The 16,802-nt window shown below is 37.9% G+C and overlaps 1 protein-coding gene across 1 annotated transcript; it reads right to left on the reverse strand.

Annotated features, from left to right (window-relative positions):
• Positions 1–4,574: 4,574 nt before the first annotated feature.
• LOC5568656 (probable cytochrome P450 28a5) lies at positions 4,575–14,084 on the reverse strand. The gene is made up of 4 exons (XM_001652440.3): positions 13,827–14,084; positions 5,800–6,043; positions 5,650–5,742; positions 4,575–5,590 (listed from the first exon to the last, which is right to left on the reverse strand). The coding sequence occupies exons 1-4, from the start codon at positions 14,012–14,014 to the stop codon at positions 4,622–4,624; spliced, it is 1,494 nt and encodes a 497-aa protein (XP_001652490.2). The 5' UTR covers positions 14,015–14,084; the 3' UTR covers positions 4,575–4,621.
• Positions 14,085–16,802: the final 2,718 nt, after the last annotated feature.

Raw genomic sequence — 16,802 nt, forward strand, 5'->3', positions numbered from 1 at the left:
GAGATTTCCTAGCCAAAGACTTCCAACTAAACTTGCCGATATTTGTAACGTTCCGATGCGATCAGATCCGGTTGATTGAGAATGCTGGTAGATGATGGACGATTCTACAATCTTGCTCGAACGTTAATCAAAGCATGTGATAGCGCCGTAAGCTGTCGGCTGAGTTGGCCACACCGTATGGCCGTATGCCACAAGAAATCCGGTGGTTCAAGGCACCGGATGATGGAGAAAGGTCGGAAAGCTTCTGCCACTTTGTGCGGGTTATTTTTCTATTTTCAGAACGTGGTTAACTCTCTTGTTGAAATCCGGAACCTCTCCGACTGTTTAGTATTTTTCAGAATTTTTCCGACTCTGGGGCCGACGAACTTGCTGTATTTTCTGCGGTCTGAGTACAGCCAGCATATTACATCCCTGGAATCGGTCCAAAAGAAACGTTTTTTGATTAAGATTCGATGAGTTTCAACAATACCCTTTGCCAAACGTGTTTTCGCAGTGACAAAGGCACATTCTATTGTATTTCCTTCCTCAAACCAGAAGTAGGTGACTGCTGCGTAATCATTTTCACCGACATCGACGAAGACATGCAGTATGGACCGATGCACGAGTTCACTGTTTGACGTTTGAGCGGTGCCGTGTTATTTACGTGACTATGGCAACTAGTGAATTCGGCACCGCTCAAACGTCAAATTAGTGAACTGGTGCATTGGTTCATTTCGTTGGTGTCAACTGACGACGTCGTTATCGTCCGGTAACACCGTGATTGGAAACACTCTCCACCAGTGAAGCGTATAATACATTTTTGATGCTATTGTCGCATTGCTGTTACATTCACATGCAAGAGGTTTTAAAACGTTCATTTGTGACATTCAGGTTGCTACTGATACATTCTTGCTGCATCCATGAATGTATTAGGAGCTGTCCATTAATTACGTAAGGGTTTATGGGGGGAGGAGGGGTCTGAGATTTCTTACGCGCCATACAATTTATTTTTGATTTTCATACAAAAAATCTTACCATGGGGGGAGGGGGGGTTGAAAAACCCCGAAATTTGTCTTGCGTAATTAATGGACCGCCCCTTATCTGACATGGATAAGAGTAGCGTGCCATTCTTTTCAGCCACCCATGAGCGTTATGCTGTCGTGGATGACGGGAAAGCAAAATGAATGTAAAAAACAATCACGACGCAGCTGCGATCGTAGCGACAACTCTTCATTCGTTTGCTTCTGATCCATATCGCCACTTCATCACAGCTCTGAGCTGTCAAATACCGCCTTAATGACGTTATCTTGCAGTGTTTTGTACAGCATGCGTTTTCACTGCTGCACAATGGAACTTTGCACGAGTTCAATAATTTGACATTTGAGCGGTACCGTATTCACTAGCTACCATGGTAACGTTAATAACATGGCACCGCTCAAACGTCAACGACTGAACTCAAACGTCAACCATGAACCAATGCACGAGTTCACTAATTTGACGTTTGAGCGGTGCCGAATTTACTCGTTGCCATGGTCACGTAAACAACACGGCACCGCTCAAAGGTCAGATAGTGAACTCGTGCATTGGTCCATTGAAGTAGAGGGCGTTCATTGGAAGCAACAAAAAAGTGGTACAAACGGAGCACCAGGGTTTTTTTTAGGTTTGCTTCTACCCTCTTTATTCGTAGGTTTCTGCTTCGTGCGGTTCTCGCACAAGGTGCTGTCCATAAACAACGTGGTCATCCATGGGGGGAGAAGGGCGGGGGTAGTTTGTTTGACCAAAGATCACGATCGACACATTTTTTTTGTATAGACGAAAAACCGACCAACGAAGGAAGAGGAGTCTGAAAATAGAAAAATAACCCATGAGTTATGGACAGCCCTCAAGCTAGTGCGGCTGGTTGATACAAGAATGAAAAGAAAAACATATTTCAATCGGTGCACATTGTGATTGGCACATTATGATAATACAGATTAACGTCTACTACAGTAATTCATTACAACCATGATACATTTATTGCTGACCAAAAAAAGTCACAGTCGCGCGTGACATTTATTTTCAGTATCACATGAATGTTTTTGTTGCATGAAAGTCATGGTCGTCTATGTGTGCTCGCTCACTACAGTTTTTGACGGTACATTTTGGTTCACTGCTCTCCACTTTGTGCAGCACGCTGAGCCAGGTTCTTTATCTTTCTAGCTGAGTGTCGATTATCGGATCGTCCCACCTGATTTTTGAACGCCATATCTCTTGGTGCAGTACCTTCAAAAACATAAACATTCACAAGGAGTCCTAGCGGGTCTAACACGGACATTAGGATCCGTAGATCACGCTTCGTGGGAACTTGTTTACCAGATAACATCTCCTGTTGGTATCGCTTCGGGATCTTGAACGTGAATAAGTCGTCGGATGTTGTGTGGTACTGAATGAACATTGTCATAGATCTTGTCTTCCAACCCTGTTATGATGGTTGACAATCAAAAGCCTGTTGAAAGAACTCCGAGAATGTAACATCGGATCGGACATCAAACGATCTAGTAGGCATGGTACAACTTCGACGCCTCACTCCTATAGTAATGTCAGAATGGAATACAAGGTTCTTCGTGGTGCTCCTGCTTGCCAACAACGATTCAGAGCTTCACAGATGTGTGCCACCCAGATTATCGACATGGATGGAGACACTATCTTCTATGGGGACAGAGGGCCCGATTGGCCTTTCAGATAGATTGGGTTCGGGACATCCTGTCTACTGCAAATCGCTGCAGTTGATATAGGGCATGTCCATAGTCTGGTTCCACCACATTCCCAGAACTTTCTCGGTGGACAACTCACCATCCTTGTTCAGGGCCTTCTGAATCGATTTCGGCTCGGCCATGGTTTCCACGACTTTCTCGGAGTTTGACAACGATCCCCGGATCTCGAAGCCACGACGCCCATCGAGATACCTGCTTCTGCCCCCTGTTATTCGTTTTATTCAACCACTTATTTTTCTTCTCAACATTGGTAATTGACTCCTTCTAGGGATCGCTGGTCTCGAGTACCTCAAGCTCCAAAGGTAATCGCTTTTGTAGCTGCTTCTTCTAAAAACGCTTGTCTCGCTTCCAGAACTTCTAGCTTGTAGAAGCCGAAGTTTTGAAGACCACTTCGATGACTTCGATGAAGTTCCATCGGATTTATTAGGCGATTTCACATTAGTGAGATTTGAGCTCAGCAATGTTTGCAGGTTACGTTTTTGGCAAAGTTGTTCAGTAAGTCAAAGACTATCATTGCTCGCACCATAACATTCGATAATTTGCCATCAGACGACGCTAGTGAGTATAAAACTTTGGTTTCAAAATATCTCAGGATTTGAAAAATGACGCCTTTGGCAAACTTGTTTATTAGGCAAAGGGTTATTATTGTTCGAGCCATGCAATTCAAAGTTTTGCCACCAGGCAGCACTAGTGAGTATATTTGTTATGCTTTCTCGATCGCAATGTGTAACACAAAATACATTCTTAAACTTTGCTCAAGATTCGACTTTACCAACGTAGGGGAAGGGGTGGTAAAATGAACACCTTAAGGAAATCATCTTGTTTCTGATAGAAAAACGAGGAATTTGTAAAGTTTTATCTCACAACATCAAAAACAGGGATGTTATCCACAGCTGCGACACGAATTCAGTCTAAAATAGCTGAATTTTCACATATTTTTGTCGCTAGCAAAAAACGAGGTAAATGTTCATTTTCCCTGCACTATGTGGGTAAAATGAACAGCTGTTGGTGGTAAAATGAACATCGTGCAAAAAACGTGAGCAAAACAAATATTTCTGAAAAATGTTATTGCCTTACCGAAAATATATCCATTAATGATTGCAACCCATTCAAAAGAATTCCAAAAGTTTCAGGTTTGACCTCATATCATAACGATATTCACCTCACTGAAAAACCTCAAGTCGTCCGAGCTAAAAGTTAAGTCAGTTCTGATTTTTAAACGTGGTTTACTAAAATCTAAGTTTTCGTTGATATTTTCACTCCAATTGACCTACGTATCAACTCGAACACTGTGATTTATGCTATAAATCGCCCGTGCGTGATATAAATTCATCGAAATTTGATTTTTCTCGATAAAAGGCAAAGTGTTCATTTTACCACCCCTGTTCATTTTACCACCACTTCCCCTACAGAAAATTTGATAAAGGTATTGAGTTTTATCGATTTCACTTGATCAGTTTTGCCACCCACGACATAATATTTAACCCTTCATGAAAAACTGAATTACAGTGGAAGAGTATTTCTATTTTACTGAGCATTTGTACTTCAGTTTACTGTATGGCATCGGCATGCAATTTCGTCGGTTTCGTTATCTCTAAATTTCAATGGTATCTGCACATAACTATCCATTAGAGTGGTTCAAAAAATCGGTCTTTGCTCCACACCGGTCATTCGATTCTAGATCAAATTCTGAGTGTCCTCCCAAAATTTGAGCTCATTCGGATGAATACTGAGACTGCACAAAGTTTATATGGGAATTACTATGGGAAAAGCAAGCAATGACGTCTAAAAATATATTCCAAAAGCTCTGAAACTTTTCTCTTTCATAAAAAAGATAAGGGATATTTTATGCAGCGAAATATATTGTTTTTCGTATAAGATTTAAAAACTTATTTGATGGACTTATAATCTAACCAGATGCCTCCCACCGGATTCAGCATGAACATTTTTGGCTCGTATTTCAAGGGAACCTGCGTCTTAGAGTTGACGGAGATTTCAAATTTATCGATGATCTCAATGATTCCTCGCTTCACTTGAGCAATGGCAAAACGCATTCCAAGGCACATTCGAGGTCCTTCGCCGAACGGGAAGTACACTCCTCGTTCTCGGTAGGGTTTTGTTCCACCGTTTTCAGGCGAGAATCTCTCAGGATTGTACTTGTTAGGTTCTTGGTAATACTGTGAATCGAGTTGAACAAAGTATGGAATGACAACTGTAGTTCCTGCCGAGACCGGTATTTTCTGGTCTTTGGGTCCAACCAGCACAGTGCTTTCGGTGCATCGTTTACGCAGAACCGGAATAATCGGGTGAATTCTCAGTGTTTCGTTCAGAACTTGATCCAGATAGGTCATTTCTCCAATATTGTCATAATTGATGCCACCTTTGGTAGCCTGGACGTTGCGAATTTCCTCTCTCAATCTGGTCTGGATTTCAGGATGAGATGCCAGATCGAAAAGACAGTTTGTCATCACCGTACTGGACGTTTCAAAGCCATCCGCGAAGAACGATACCCCATGACCTGCCATATCAATTTCCGAAATCTGTTTCTTCTCTTGCAGCGATAGAAGGTGGTCCAGATAATCGTTGCGAACGATGTTATTTTCCTTACGATGGCGGATGGCATCTTTCATGATGCGAATGAAGAATTGCTCAACTTCCCGTGGCAAAAACGTAAATTTGTAGAACTTTTTGACCGACGGCAGGAAAGTTGTCACCATCAGAATAATCTGAGCTCTAAAATTGAAATCCATGATCCGACGACCCATTTCACGGATTTCTGGCTTGTCCTTGGAAAATGACTGGGCGTCGATGGCGAATACGCAGTTTGAAACTACATCAGTGGTGTACTTCGACATGAGCTGGGTATGGAAAATTATGCATGAGAAAAAGTTTTGAAATTTGGTTAGTAAACATTCACCTCCTTCGTATCAACGGCTGGTTCTTTTTGTTTTTTGACGTGGTCTGTCATCCTATCACACACTTCATCCATGAGTGTCGAAAGTGCCTTTATCTGTAAAAAGAAGCAAATTGAAAACGTGTCCATCCCATCACTATTTCGTCTAATTACTCTGTTGTTCGTGAAAGCCGATGTGATTTCCCCTCGGCGAGTTTTCCATTTTTCTCCGGACAAACTGAATGGGTTTCTTGCGAACAGGGGATCGGACTTTTCATCCACAGCATCGGAGAACTCGTTTGCCGAAAAGTAACGGAAGCCCTTGATGAGCACCTCTTTGATAAGCTCTGGTTCGCGGATCATCAACTGCGGTGTCCGAACGCTGAAGTAACCCACTACGGGTTCGGTCTTGAAATCACTGAGGAGAAAAGATAAACCGAATTAGCGATGATAATAGATCAGCTAATAGGATTTAGGCTTATTTAAGTTCATTGTCGTAAAAACCTAGATGTTATATATAGAGTGTCCATTTCCTGGCCATTTTGCTCGTCCCGGGATTCTGGACAAAAATCTAAGCTTATCCCATGAAATCCCGGGATTTCTCAAGTTTTCAATAAAACTAGTATTTTGGTTGAAATAAAAGTATAAATCCAACCAATACAATCCTGTTTTTTAATGAAAGAAAAAGGTAATGTAACTTTCCAAGATAAAATGTTTATTATAACAAATCACATTTCATATATGACTTTCTTATTCTGATGAAGTAACTTTACAAAAATTAAAACTTAGCTTACTAATTACGGGTTTGCAATGGATTTTTCAAATTTCATTTTTTTTTAACATTTTCAATTTTTTTTAAATGTTTCAATTTTTAAATTTCAAATTTAAACACTTATGAATGGAAGTATGGTAAAAATTAAATTAATAATATGAAAGCGATTTGCTTCAATCATTTGAGTAGTTATCAAAACTTCAGAACAAAAAAACAATTGAAGATCATTGAAGGTATTGTATAAGATCATGGAAAAAGTTAATTACTCCAAATTATTGATAATAAATCTTCGAGCTGTTAAGTTTAAAAAAAAAAGACTGCGTTGCCGATATTTCATCAATCATTGAAAATACAGTTCAAACTCTCAGCAGGAAGAATAAACTAAATATTCATAGAATTGGTCACTCCAGAGCGCCTGGCATAGGTTGCGCCAAGGCCTCTTTCAAGACATTTCCGTTTCTTGTCGGAAACATATCGTGCGACATATCAATCTTTGGTCACTCCAGAGCAAGAATGAATATGCCTCTGCATCTACACAATTGTCTTGGAAAGTACATTGGGTTAGTGGGTGTTTCTGGTCCCATCGCTCGCTCCAGCTGGAGCAAGCAATGCAATTGATGGACCAAACATTTATGACTGGATTACACCACTTTTTATTCGCACTGCGAGAACCGAACACGTCTGATTTCTATTGCATCGCTCTCCCCCGTAGGGGCAAGCGACACAATCGATGGACCGAACACTAATCTGTAGGAAAACCCTTTGAGAGTAATATATGAAATATCGAATGGGTTCCAAATTAGATAATTGCTGGATAGATTATTGTTTAATTTCTGATGAAATCCTTAACATATTCTAAGCAATTTTTTTCATTCTGTTGAACGTGGAATTCCTCCATTCTTGAATAAGCGGTACGATTGACGGATCTGGCGTTTGGTCGAATTAACTCTTCTTTAAACGGGCAATAGTTGTTCTTTTTTTATACTGTTAAAACAATTATTGGCAGTAAATTTGCCAAAAGTCAGTAAGCCAAAGGGATTTCATAAATTATAAGACTGTTTCATGGTGTATTCATGAGGACTTCCAAAGCGAATTCCTCTTTTAAGTTTTTATCAACAAATTTATTTAGAACCCTGAGTAATTAAAAGGAAATTTTCTTAGAAGTTTACAATACATTCTAGATATCATTCTAGCCAAAACCTTTTAAGGATTCTTGTTGGATTTCTGATGCTGTTCGAAACAAAGTTCTGGTGGATTCCTTGTTAGTTTTCTTCGCAGATTTCTGCTGAGTTTGAACTAGTTGCACAGTGCTTTCCTGGCGTATTCATTAAGATCTGGATAACAGATTTTCCAACAATCGTGGAAAACATCTGTTCAGAAAGATCCTGCCTAAGACTGCATCAGTGAAGAGGAGCCACATCAGTTTGTATGTATTTTATCCAAGATTTATTTGAATACTTTTCAGAATTTTTATTATGCTTTACCCGTGGCACATCATGTTTTGTTCAAATAACGGAAACTTTCAAAAAAGGTTTTCAGCAAAACCTATTCTTTGTGCTCTGGAGTAGCCAGATCTGTTGGTAGCGAGATCATTCTTATTTATTGACATATTTTTTCCTTCAAATAACGGTAATATCATAAAATAGGCCTTCTGGAACCTGTATGTGATGCTCAGGAGTGGAAACACAGGGTCTATTCCTCATTAATTGACTTGTTCTGTCGAATTCATGTAGATTGAAACGTTGCACAATAGGTGTTGAACATGAAACTGAAATGTCCCTTTAGAGGCCTTGGCGGAACCAGTAGGGGAAGAAATCAAGAATCAAGAATTAATAAATCCTTTTTTCGACGCAGCATGTCGTATTTTGAAGCCTTAGGCATGATCAAAAAATATCACAGGTGTTGTATTTCTAAAAAATATGTATTTCTTGAAGCTTTTAAAAAGTGATGTCTTATCACGATTATTTTTAGCGACGGGGTAAAAACCGCCCACCCACGGGGTAAGAGCGACCACCTCGATTTTCGTACACAATTTTATGAAAAAATATATCAATTCCCTGTCATTCATAAAAGTATAATGTTTTATGAATTCTACATTGATTAACGTGAATATTGAATCATTTCTAGGGTTAATTATTTCAAAAAACTTAAATGTATACTTATTATTACCTTGAAACACCCATATTTAAAAAAAACTAAGCGGATTTGGCTTGTATTTTTTCACAAAATTGATTTCATTTCACTCAACAGTAATGTACAACGTAGTTAAAACTTCAAAAATGGTTTACACAGTTATTTGATATAAATTAGGGGTTGCGGTCTTACCCCGTCAACAGTGGTCGGTTTTACCCCGCTTGCGCAATTTTCACAACTATGGCCTTATTTCAAAGCTTAATATTTACAATTCATATTTCACTTCACCGAAGCATATTTCACATTTCTGTTAATGCATGGACGGGTAATTTGTTATGTTTTTCCAAAAAAAATCCCTTCCGAAATCCTTAAGTAAGCATCTGTTAAATTTAGATCAAATTCAATATCGACGAGCAGAAACTTTGTTTTTGACATTTGTTATGAAAAATTTGATTTAAATATCACACTAAATACTCCGGAATGTCAAAAATCTTGTATTTATGGAAAGTGCTTGATGAACTTTTAAGAAAATTGCCATTTCATGCGGGCGCTCTTACCCCGTCTTCCCCTACCAGGTGCTAAGGAGTGAACTAATTAGTTGATACCTAGTTCATACTTCATGAATTGACATGTTCTTTCGAATTCACGAAGATTGACACGTCACACGGTTTGTAATGGGTATAAAATATAAATATCTCCAAGGAAGTCCTGGTGGAACCTGTGCTTGGAGATATGGAGCGGCCACATCACATGTTCATAAGTTGATTCTTCTTTTATTGACATGTTTTTTTTTTTACAATTCACGAAGATTGAGACAAAAGCAGAAATACCCCCAAAGAAGCCCTTATGGAACCTATGCCAGAAGCTCAGGAGGGGCCAAATCTTTTATTACCGTGTTTTTTTTCTTTCATTTATTGACAAGTTATTTAAAATTAATTAAGAATGAGATGTCGCACGGTATGTTTTTGGACATAAAATGAAAATGTTCCCCAAGCAGCCCTTGTTGAACCTGTGCTTGGAGATCTGAAGTGGCCATATCTTTTCGTACCGAGATTTTTCTTCTTTTATCGGCATGTTCTCTCGAATTCACGAAGATTGATACGTCGCACTGTATGTTTCCGACAATGAACGGAAATGTCCTCAAAGAGGCCCTAGCAGAACCTGTGTCAGGTGCTTTGGAGTGGCCACATCTATGGACAGTTAGTTTATTTTTCGTTTATTGACAAGTTCTTCCGAATTCATGTAGATTGAGATGTCGCACGGTATGTTTTGAACATGAAACGGAAATGTCCCCAAACTGGCCCTGACGGAAACCGGCTACGACGTTCCAGAACGAATCACTTATTCGAATTATGTTGAAATGATGACAATAGACCGTTATCTTATATTTTACATAAAAATTTCAGTGTTGTAACTGCAATAAATAAAAAAATAATCACATTTCCCAAATTTGGCATCCTCGTGACCCCAGTACAATCCGGAATATCTCCGGCATGGTTCCGAATTCAACAATTTCCATTCATGGCAAATAATTGAAACATTTTTAAAGTAAACCGACCGAGGTTTCAAAAAAATCGAATGGAAATTGATGAAATGGCAGCTATTTGAAGATGCCTTGTCGGAGGCCGGTAACGTAAAGGATAATTTAAAGACAGCTCAAACCGCCATGGTATCTTTAGAGAAATTGTTTGTAGATACATTAAGTACACATGAATAGAATCAAATTTTGATTGAACTCATACAAAGCAAATTTAGGCAAAAAAATCTTCAAAAAACATATTACTTTTTAAAAAAGTACCCCAAGACATTAGTAGCCCGCGAATGCCCACGATGGGAATAAGTTCATTCGAAAGCCAAAAACAAGAGCTTTCAAGTAAGGTACAAATTATTTTGCGAAACTTGCGATAGACCACTTTCAACGCGTTTGAAGGTGTACGGAGTGCAATTCTAGTTGAATAATAAGAATCCTGTGATACGCTAGTACGTGCATTGCAATCATAGTAGCCATGAATGACATCCCGAGAAGGAACCAATTACCCGCACCTATCCTTTTCTTCATCTACTTTCTGGGCGTTACATCCCAACTGGGATAATGCCTGCTACTCAGCTCATATTTCATATGAGTACTTCCGCAGTTTTTAACTAAGAACTTTTTTCCTATTAACCATTTTTGCATGTGTATATCGTGTGGCAGGTATGATGATACTGTATGCCCTGGGAGGTCGAGAAAATTTACTTTTCGAAAATGAATAGCTGAATAGCTGCGCGTTTATTGCTTCGGGTCTCTGCGCTCCTATGACATTTTTGGGATTTATGCTTAATTAAATATTTTTCACCACTTTATTTTGTATTATTATGGTATTGAAGTGCTTTGAACTAAAATTTGAATTGGTACTAAATAATATATTTACCAAATAAAATTACACAAAACATCTCGGCTTATTAACATGGTCGAACTAAACTATTTTCTTCGAACGCAGCCTCTAGATCATATAAAACAAATTGGAAAAATCATTCCCCTACGTGGATTTGCTTTTGCTACCAAAGTAAGTATGAAAACAGACTTAAGCTATAGATATGACAATCATGCTGATTCTTGCATTAAGGCATGGTTAAATCTAAGATATTTATGGATAAATTTGCATGAAATGTCTACAGTTTTTTTAGACATCAAAAGAATTGCAATATATATTTTTTGAGTGTTTTTTATGTTACTTGCTCACCGTAGTGATTTGTTTTACAAATCTGCATACAGTGAAACCTCCATGAGTCGATGTTCCATGACTTGATATCGACTCATGGAACCATATTGAAAACAAAATTTCATGGTTACTATGATGGTCCCCTGAAACAGCATTGTATTGTTCTCAGTAAATAACTGAGAACTAGCCTGCCCGAGTTGACCATTTGTTATGGAAATTGATAAAGTTGCAAATGTATTGTTCAAACCTGTATATTGTAATTATCAGTCCAAAACTAGAAAACATTGGAAAATAAAAGTCCAAAATACTTAAATATGGCATAGAATATGACAAATATATGATTACAGCTATTTTAAAGAGAGTTTGAGGTTTTGGCCGACATTTGTTCTAGATCGAACCACTGTGCAGTGGGGGCAAAAATTCGCTCAAGTCAATCAATTTTGAAACTGTTATAACTAAAAATGGGTCAATATTTTGACCACAAGTTTGTTCAACAAAATTATAGCCAATATGTTGAAGGTTCACTGTATGGTATTTATTTTGTTTCAATTGCTATTAATATTTTCCGGGAAATCTTGATTATACCACGAAGGTCGAATTTTTGCCCCACCTTACTTTATAGGTTTTAAAAGACACTACACAGCTCCTCAAAATGCAATTTGTTATCAAAAATTCTGACCGGCAAATAGGTTTTAACATAAATACTTGTAGGTATCTAAAAAGTATTTTTAAAATGGTTTTAACTGAAAAGACCGTTCAGCTCTTTTCAATGCTTCATTTAATATATTAGGATTTAATGCATTTAAAAAAAAAACCTCAATAAATAACATCTAAGACAAGAAAGCATTGAAATGTTACTTGGGTAGTCCAATGAAAATCAAGTTACTCAGGACTGGCGAAAGCATTTCAATCAAGAGAACGTTTTCGAAAATTTGTGGGGAGACTGATTTGGAAGAATGATAATCATTATTAGAAAAATGCCAAGGTTGTACCAATTTTTGAAACCAGACAAAAATCCTGCAGAAGCTTCCAGTTATCGTCCAATCAGCTTGCTTTCCTGCATCAGTAAACTTTTCGAAAAAGTCATTTTGAACAGAATAAACGAATAAAGAAAATTCAATTCTTGCCAATGAACAGTTTGGATTCCGCCATGGAAATTCGACCACTCATCAACTTTTACGTGTAACAAATTTGATTCATTCTGAAGGCTATTCTACTGGTCTTGCTCTTCTTGATATAGAAAAAAGCATTCGACAGTGTTTGGCATGAAAACTTGATTGTAAAATTAGAAAACTTTAATTTTCCAACATACATTGCTAGAATGTTCCAAAATATTATCTGTCAAATCATACACTTCAGGTTAATTATCAGAACTCCAGGTCTGCAAGACTTCCTGTAAGAGCTGGTGTTCTCAAGGCAGCATTTTGGGACTTATATTATACAATATTTTCACATCTGACTTACCTGAGTTACCTCAGGGATGTCAAAAATCCTTGTTTGCGGATTACACAGGCCTCTCCGCCAAAGGACGAAGTCTGCGTGTCATCTGTAGTCGATTGCAAAAAAGTTTGGATATTTTTTCTTCATACTTACAAAAATGGAATATTTCTCCCAATGCTTCCAAAACTTAACTGAATATTCCTACATAAACCAGCCATTTACGTATCACAACCGCAAAAAAAAAAAAAAAATTGACCGCTGACACTGGGGAACACACTGCACAGTGATTTTTTTTTTGTACAAAAATGTCTTAAAATTCAATATCCGCTAAGATTAAATTGATCTTTTAGACGAATGTTTTTTTCTTGGGCAAAACGAGAAAGGTGAGTATTCACAGCACTTGATTTTTTCGTACAGTCTTGACCAATTAAAGGTCATTATACCCTATCTTAAAGGAAAAGGTTTATGTTTTTTCATTAATTAATATCTCTGGAATTCACTGAAGTAGAAGCAAGCATTTTTGTGGAGTGCACTGGAATGCGACCAGGTCATCCAAAAGCTCTTGAATTATTAATTTTTTGACTTGGTTTGAAAACTCATGAAGTGGAAATTCTTGAACGGACTAAGTATTGAGCTCGTCATCTCTGAATTGGCAATCTTGAGTCTTGGTTACCATATTTTGCCAGTAAATGGACAGAAAACCACATTATAGAATCAAAAAGAGCAGAAAGCAAATGATCACTTTCGTGGTTGTCCCTTGAATTAAACACGTTCTTTGAGTAGATAATTTATAGTTGAATTTTAGAACTGTAAATTGTTCTGTGAAAAAAATTCAAAGTTGACCTAAAACTGCAGAATCACAATTATTTGTCTAACCATCATTTTTCTTCTTCTTTGCATTACGTCCTCACTGGGACATAGCCGGCTTCCCAGCTTAAAGTTCTTATGAGCACTTCCACAGCTATTAACTGAGGGCTTTGCTTTGCCAAAGTAACCATTTTTCGCATTCGTATATCGTGTGGCAGGTACGATGATACACTGTGCCCAGGGAAGTCAAGGAAATTTCCATTACGAAAAGATACTGGACCGACCAGGGAATCGAACCCAGACACCTTCGGCATGGCTTTGCTAAGGAAGGTCTAACCATCACTCACTTGTAAATTTTCTCGTATTCGTAAAAAATGTGTTTCTTCTGTTTTAGAACGTTCGGAAGATTTCCAAACAGCAACCTCGGCTTCGGGCCTTTAATGCCGTCCTTTTTCCAGCAATCGAAATTCCACGACAGGAACAGATAGATGGCACTCAGAATGCCACCCGAAACGCCAACCACTGTCCACCACATTTTGCGCTAGAACAACTCGTGCACTGGATGCAGAAATTCCACAGATGTGCCTTGGCCAGCGAAACGTTCAACTAAATAAGAGCCAATTGAGTTGGTTTCGTTACCGGCTGGGGACCACAGTGTTGCACAGTGGTCGGAAATCGAAAATATGGAGTTTGCAATTTTCTTCACGGATATATTTGCTTGAATAGCAAGTTCTCAAAGTTTTAGATCGCGTGGTTTATATTTTGATATTCCAAAAGGTTGGAATTAACTCTATTTAATTTGAAAAAAAAAAAATCGTGAATGTTATTCCATCGTAATTGCAGTTTATGAACTAAATCATGATCAAATCTGCCTCAACTGGTTTCATTCGAAAAATATTATATGACATGTTGATTATTTGAGTATGTCTACAAGTGTATAACGTTGAGCTTCTTCAAAAATGTCTTAATTTTTCAAAGCTTGTGTAAGATATCTAGGAAAAAGAAGGCCTTCCTTATTCGAGTGGTTAGAGTCTACGGCTACAAAGCAAAGCCATGCTGAAGGTGTCTGGGTTCTATTCCCGGTCGGCCCAGGATCTTTACGAAAAAAAAATCCCTTGACTTCCTGGGCATAGAGTCAAATGAGAACGAATTCTGCAATGCTGTCCTGAATAAATTCAGAAAGCACAAAAGTTTGCTCACGATATTCAACTTCATATTGGTACCGTTATCCGGGTGCAAATTGATCACTATTTTATTTTTTGTTGTGTTATCGTACGGAATTCTGATATAACTAAAAAAAATCGACAAAATCAGTTGACCATTGATTGGCTTATGTAATCGACTTTTAATTAAATAACATTAAACATATAATAAAATTTTAATATCAAAAATTACAATGACACACTGGGGTGAAATTGATCACCATATAACAAAGCAGGATTGATGATGATGATGATGATGATGATGATGGTCCCGCCACATACCCCTACAGAGGTTTGAGCTAGACGATATATTGTTTAGATAATTAATTGTGATCAATGTTAACCAGATTTACAAGCAATATTCGGTCTGATTATTATAACAGGTGTAAACAACATTAGAAGTTTCCATACTCTACAGCAAAAAAAAAACAAATTTGAAAAACACTGTTGTTCTCAATCATCAATATTCGTAAGCATTACTAGTGATCATGAAAGTTCAACAAAATCCAAAACATTGCCAGATTTGGTAACCCCGCAAGCTGATTTCAAAAACTATGGGCATTATTCGCATTTTTTTTTTTAAGGATCAAAAATTTCCCTATCTACTAAATTTGGGTTTCCTGAATCTGAATGTTATGTCAAAGTTCCTTCAACTAGAGTTTTTGATCATTGTATTCCCAAATTAAACTTTCCAAATCTTCTTTATTCGCCTAAATGTAGACAGTTTCCCTTGAAATAAGCACATTATTTTGTAATACTCGGTTTTATGAGCAAAAACTATACTAACTATGCTGTATGATATCAAAAATTTGTTCAGTAGTTCATATTTAAGCTTACACAACATTTTGAACGCTCAAAGTTAACATGTAGGCATAGAACCAGTGGATTGTTTAGCACTGACATTTCCAACTGTATTGCTTACACCTTCAAAAAGTATGAATATTTCTATGCAAAACTGACCCTAATAAAAATGAATTAGTTTAAAATCATAATTGGACACCTATAAACTAGAAAACCCGGAATGTCAGTGCTGCCAACGTAACCTTCAGCATCTTTGGGAGGGAATATATTTTGGTAACGACCTGATCAAATTCACCCCAGTGATCAATTTGCCCCCGGATTACGGAACTCAAATAATTTCGTATTAATAATTTTCGAAAGATCATGATTTTTTAACGTTATGAGTGAGAATAGTTCTTTCTGTGCTTTCGGCCAACATTTGTACAAAGTGCGACCACTGTGTGTCGTCGCGCAGGGAATCGCCATTCGCGGCTGATAAATAAACTTTCGCTGTCTCTGGCCGGGCTCGGTAATGTGTGATTTCTCCACGCGCGAGCTGTAAAGTTCCTTCATTCGAGTAAACATCGATTATTTGTTTTCAGGGAGCAAACGTAATATCTATTGATTTATTGAAACTATTTGATTTCACGTTTTCCTTATTGGTATTGAGAGACTGGGGGGTCAGATTGCCCTATCGGTAAACGCGCAGCTATTCAGCAAGTCCAAGCTGAGGATAGTGGGTTCGAATCTCACCGATCGAGAATCTTTTCGTAAAAGAAATCTTATCGACTTTCCAGGGCATAGAACATCTTCATGCTTGCCACTCGATATACGAATGCAAACATGGTCAATTGGCAAAGAAAGATTTTAGTTAATAATTGTGTAAGTGCTCATGAGAACACTGCGATGCAGGCTCTGTCTCAGTAGGGACGTAACGCAGAAATAAGATGAATAAGAAGATGAGAAAACAATTTGTGGCAAACACGATGATACACACTTATAATTAATCACAGAAGTCTGTAAAATAAACCACCGAATCTGAGCTGTGAATTATTATTCTACAAATTTTTTCTGTGAAATGCGAACTTTTCCAACAGAACTGTCAAAAATTTCACATAAAATAACGCGAAGTTAACGCAAAAATCTGACGGAATACGGTGAAACATTTACAAGCTGTTCGGTGAAAATCGACCATTTCACCGTCACCGCTAATTACACCGTAAATCTTGTGAAAACTGTCATCGGCCGCATATTGACAACCATGATCTGTGCTAAGTTTTAAAGTGTCAGTGAAAAGTGAAAACAGAGTCCACAATGGAAGATATTTTGGAAAATATCCGA

This window comes from Aedes aegypti, unplaced genomic scaffold, assembly GCF_002204515.2.
Source record: "Aedes aegypti strain LVP_AGWG unplaced genomic scaffold, AaegL5.0 Primary Assembly AGWG_AaegL5_hic_scaff_2179_PBJ_arrow, whole genome shotgun sequence".
NCBI lineage: Eukaryota > Metazoa > Arthropoda > Insecta > Diptera > Culicidae > Aedes > Aedes aegypti.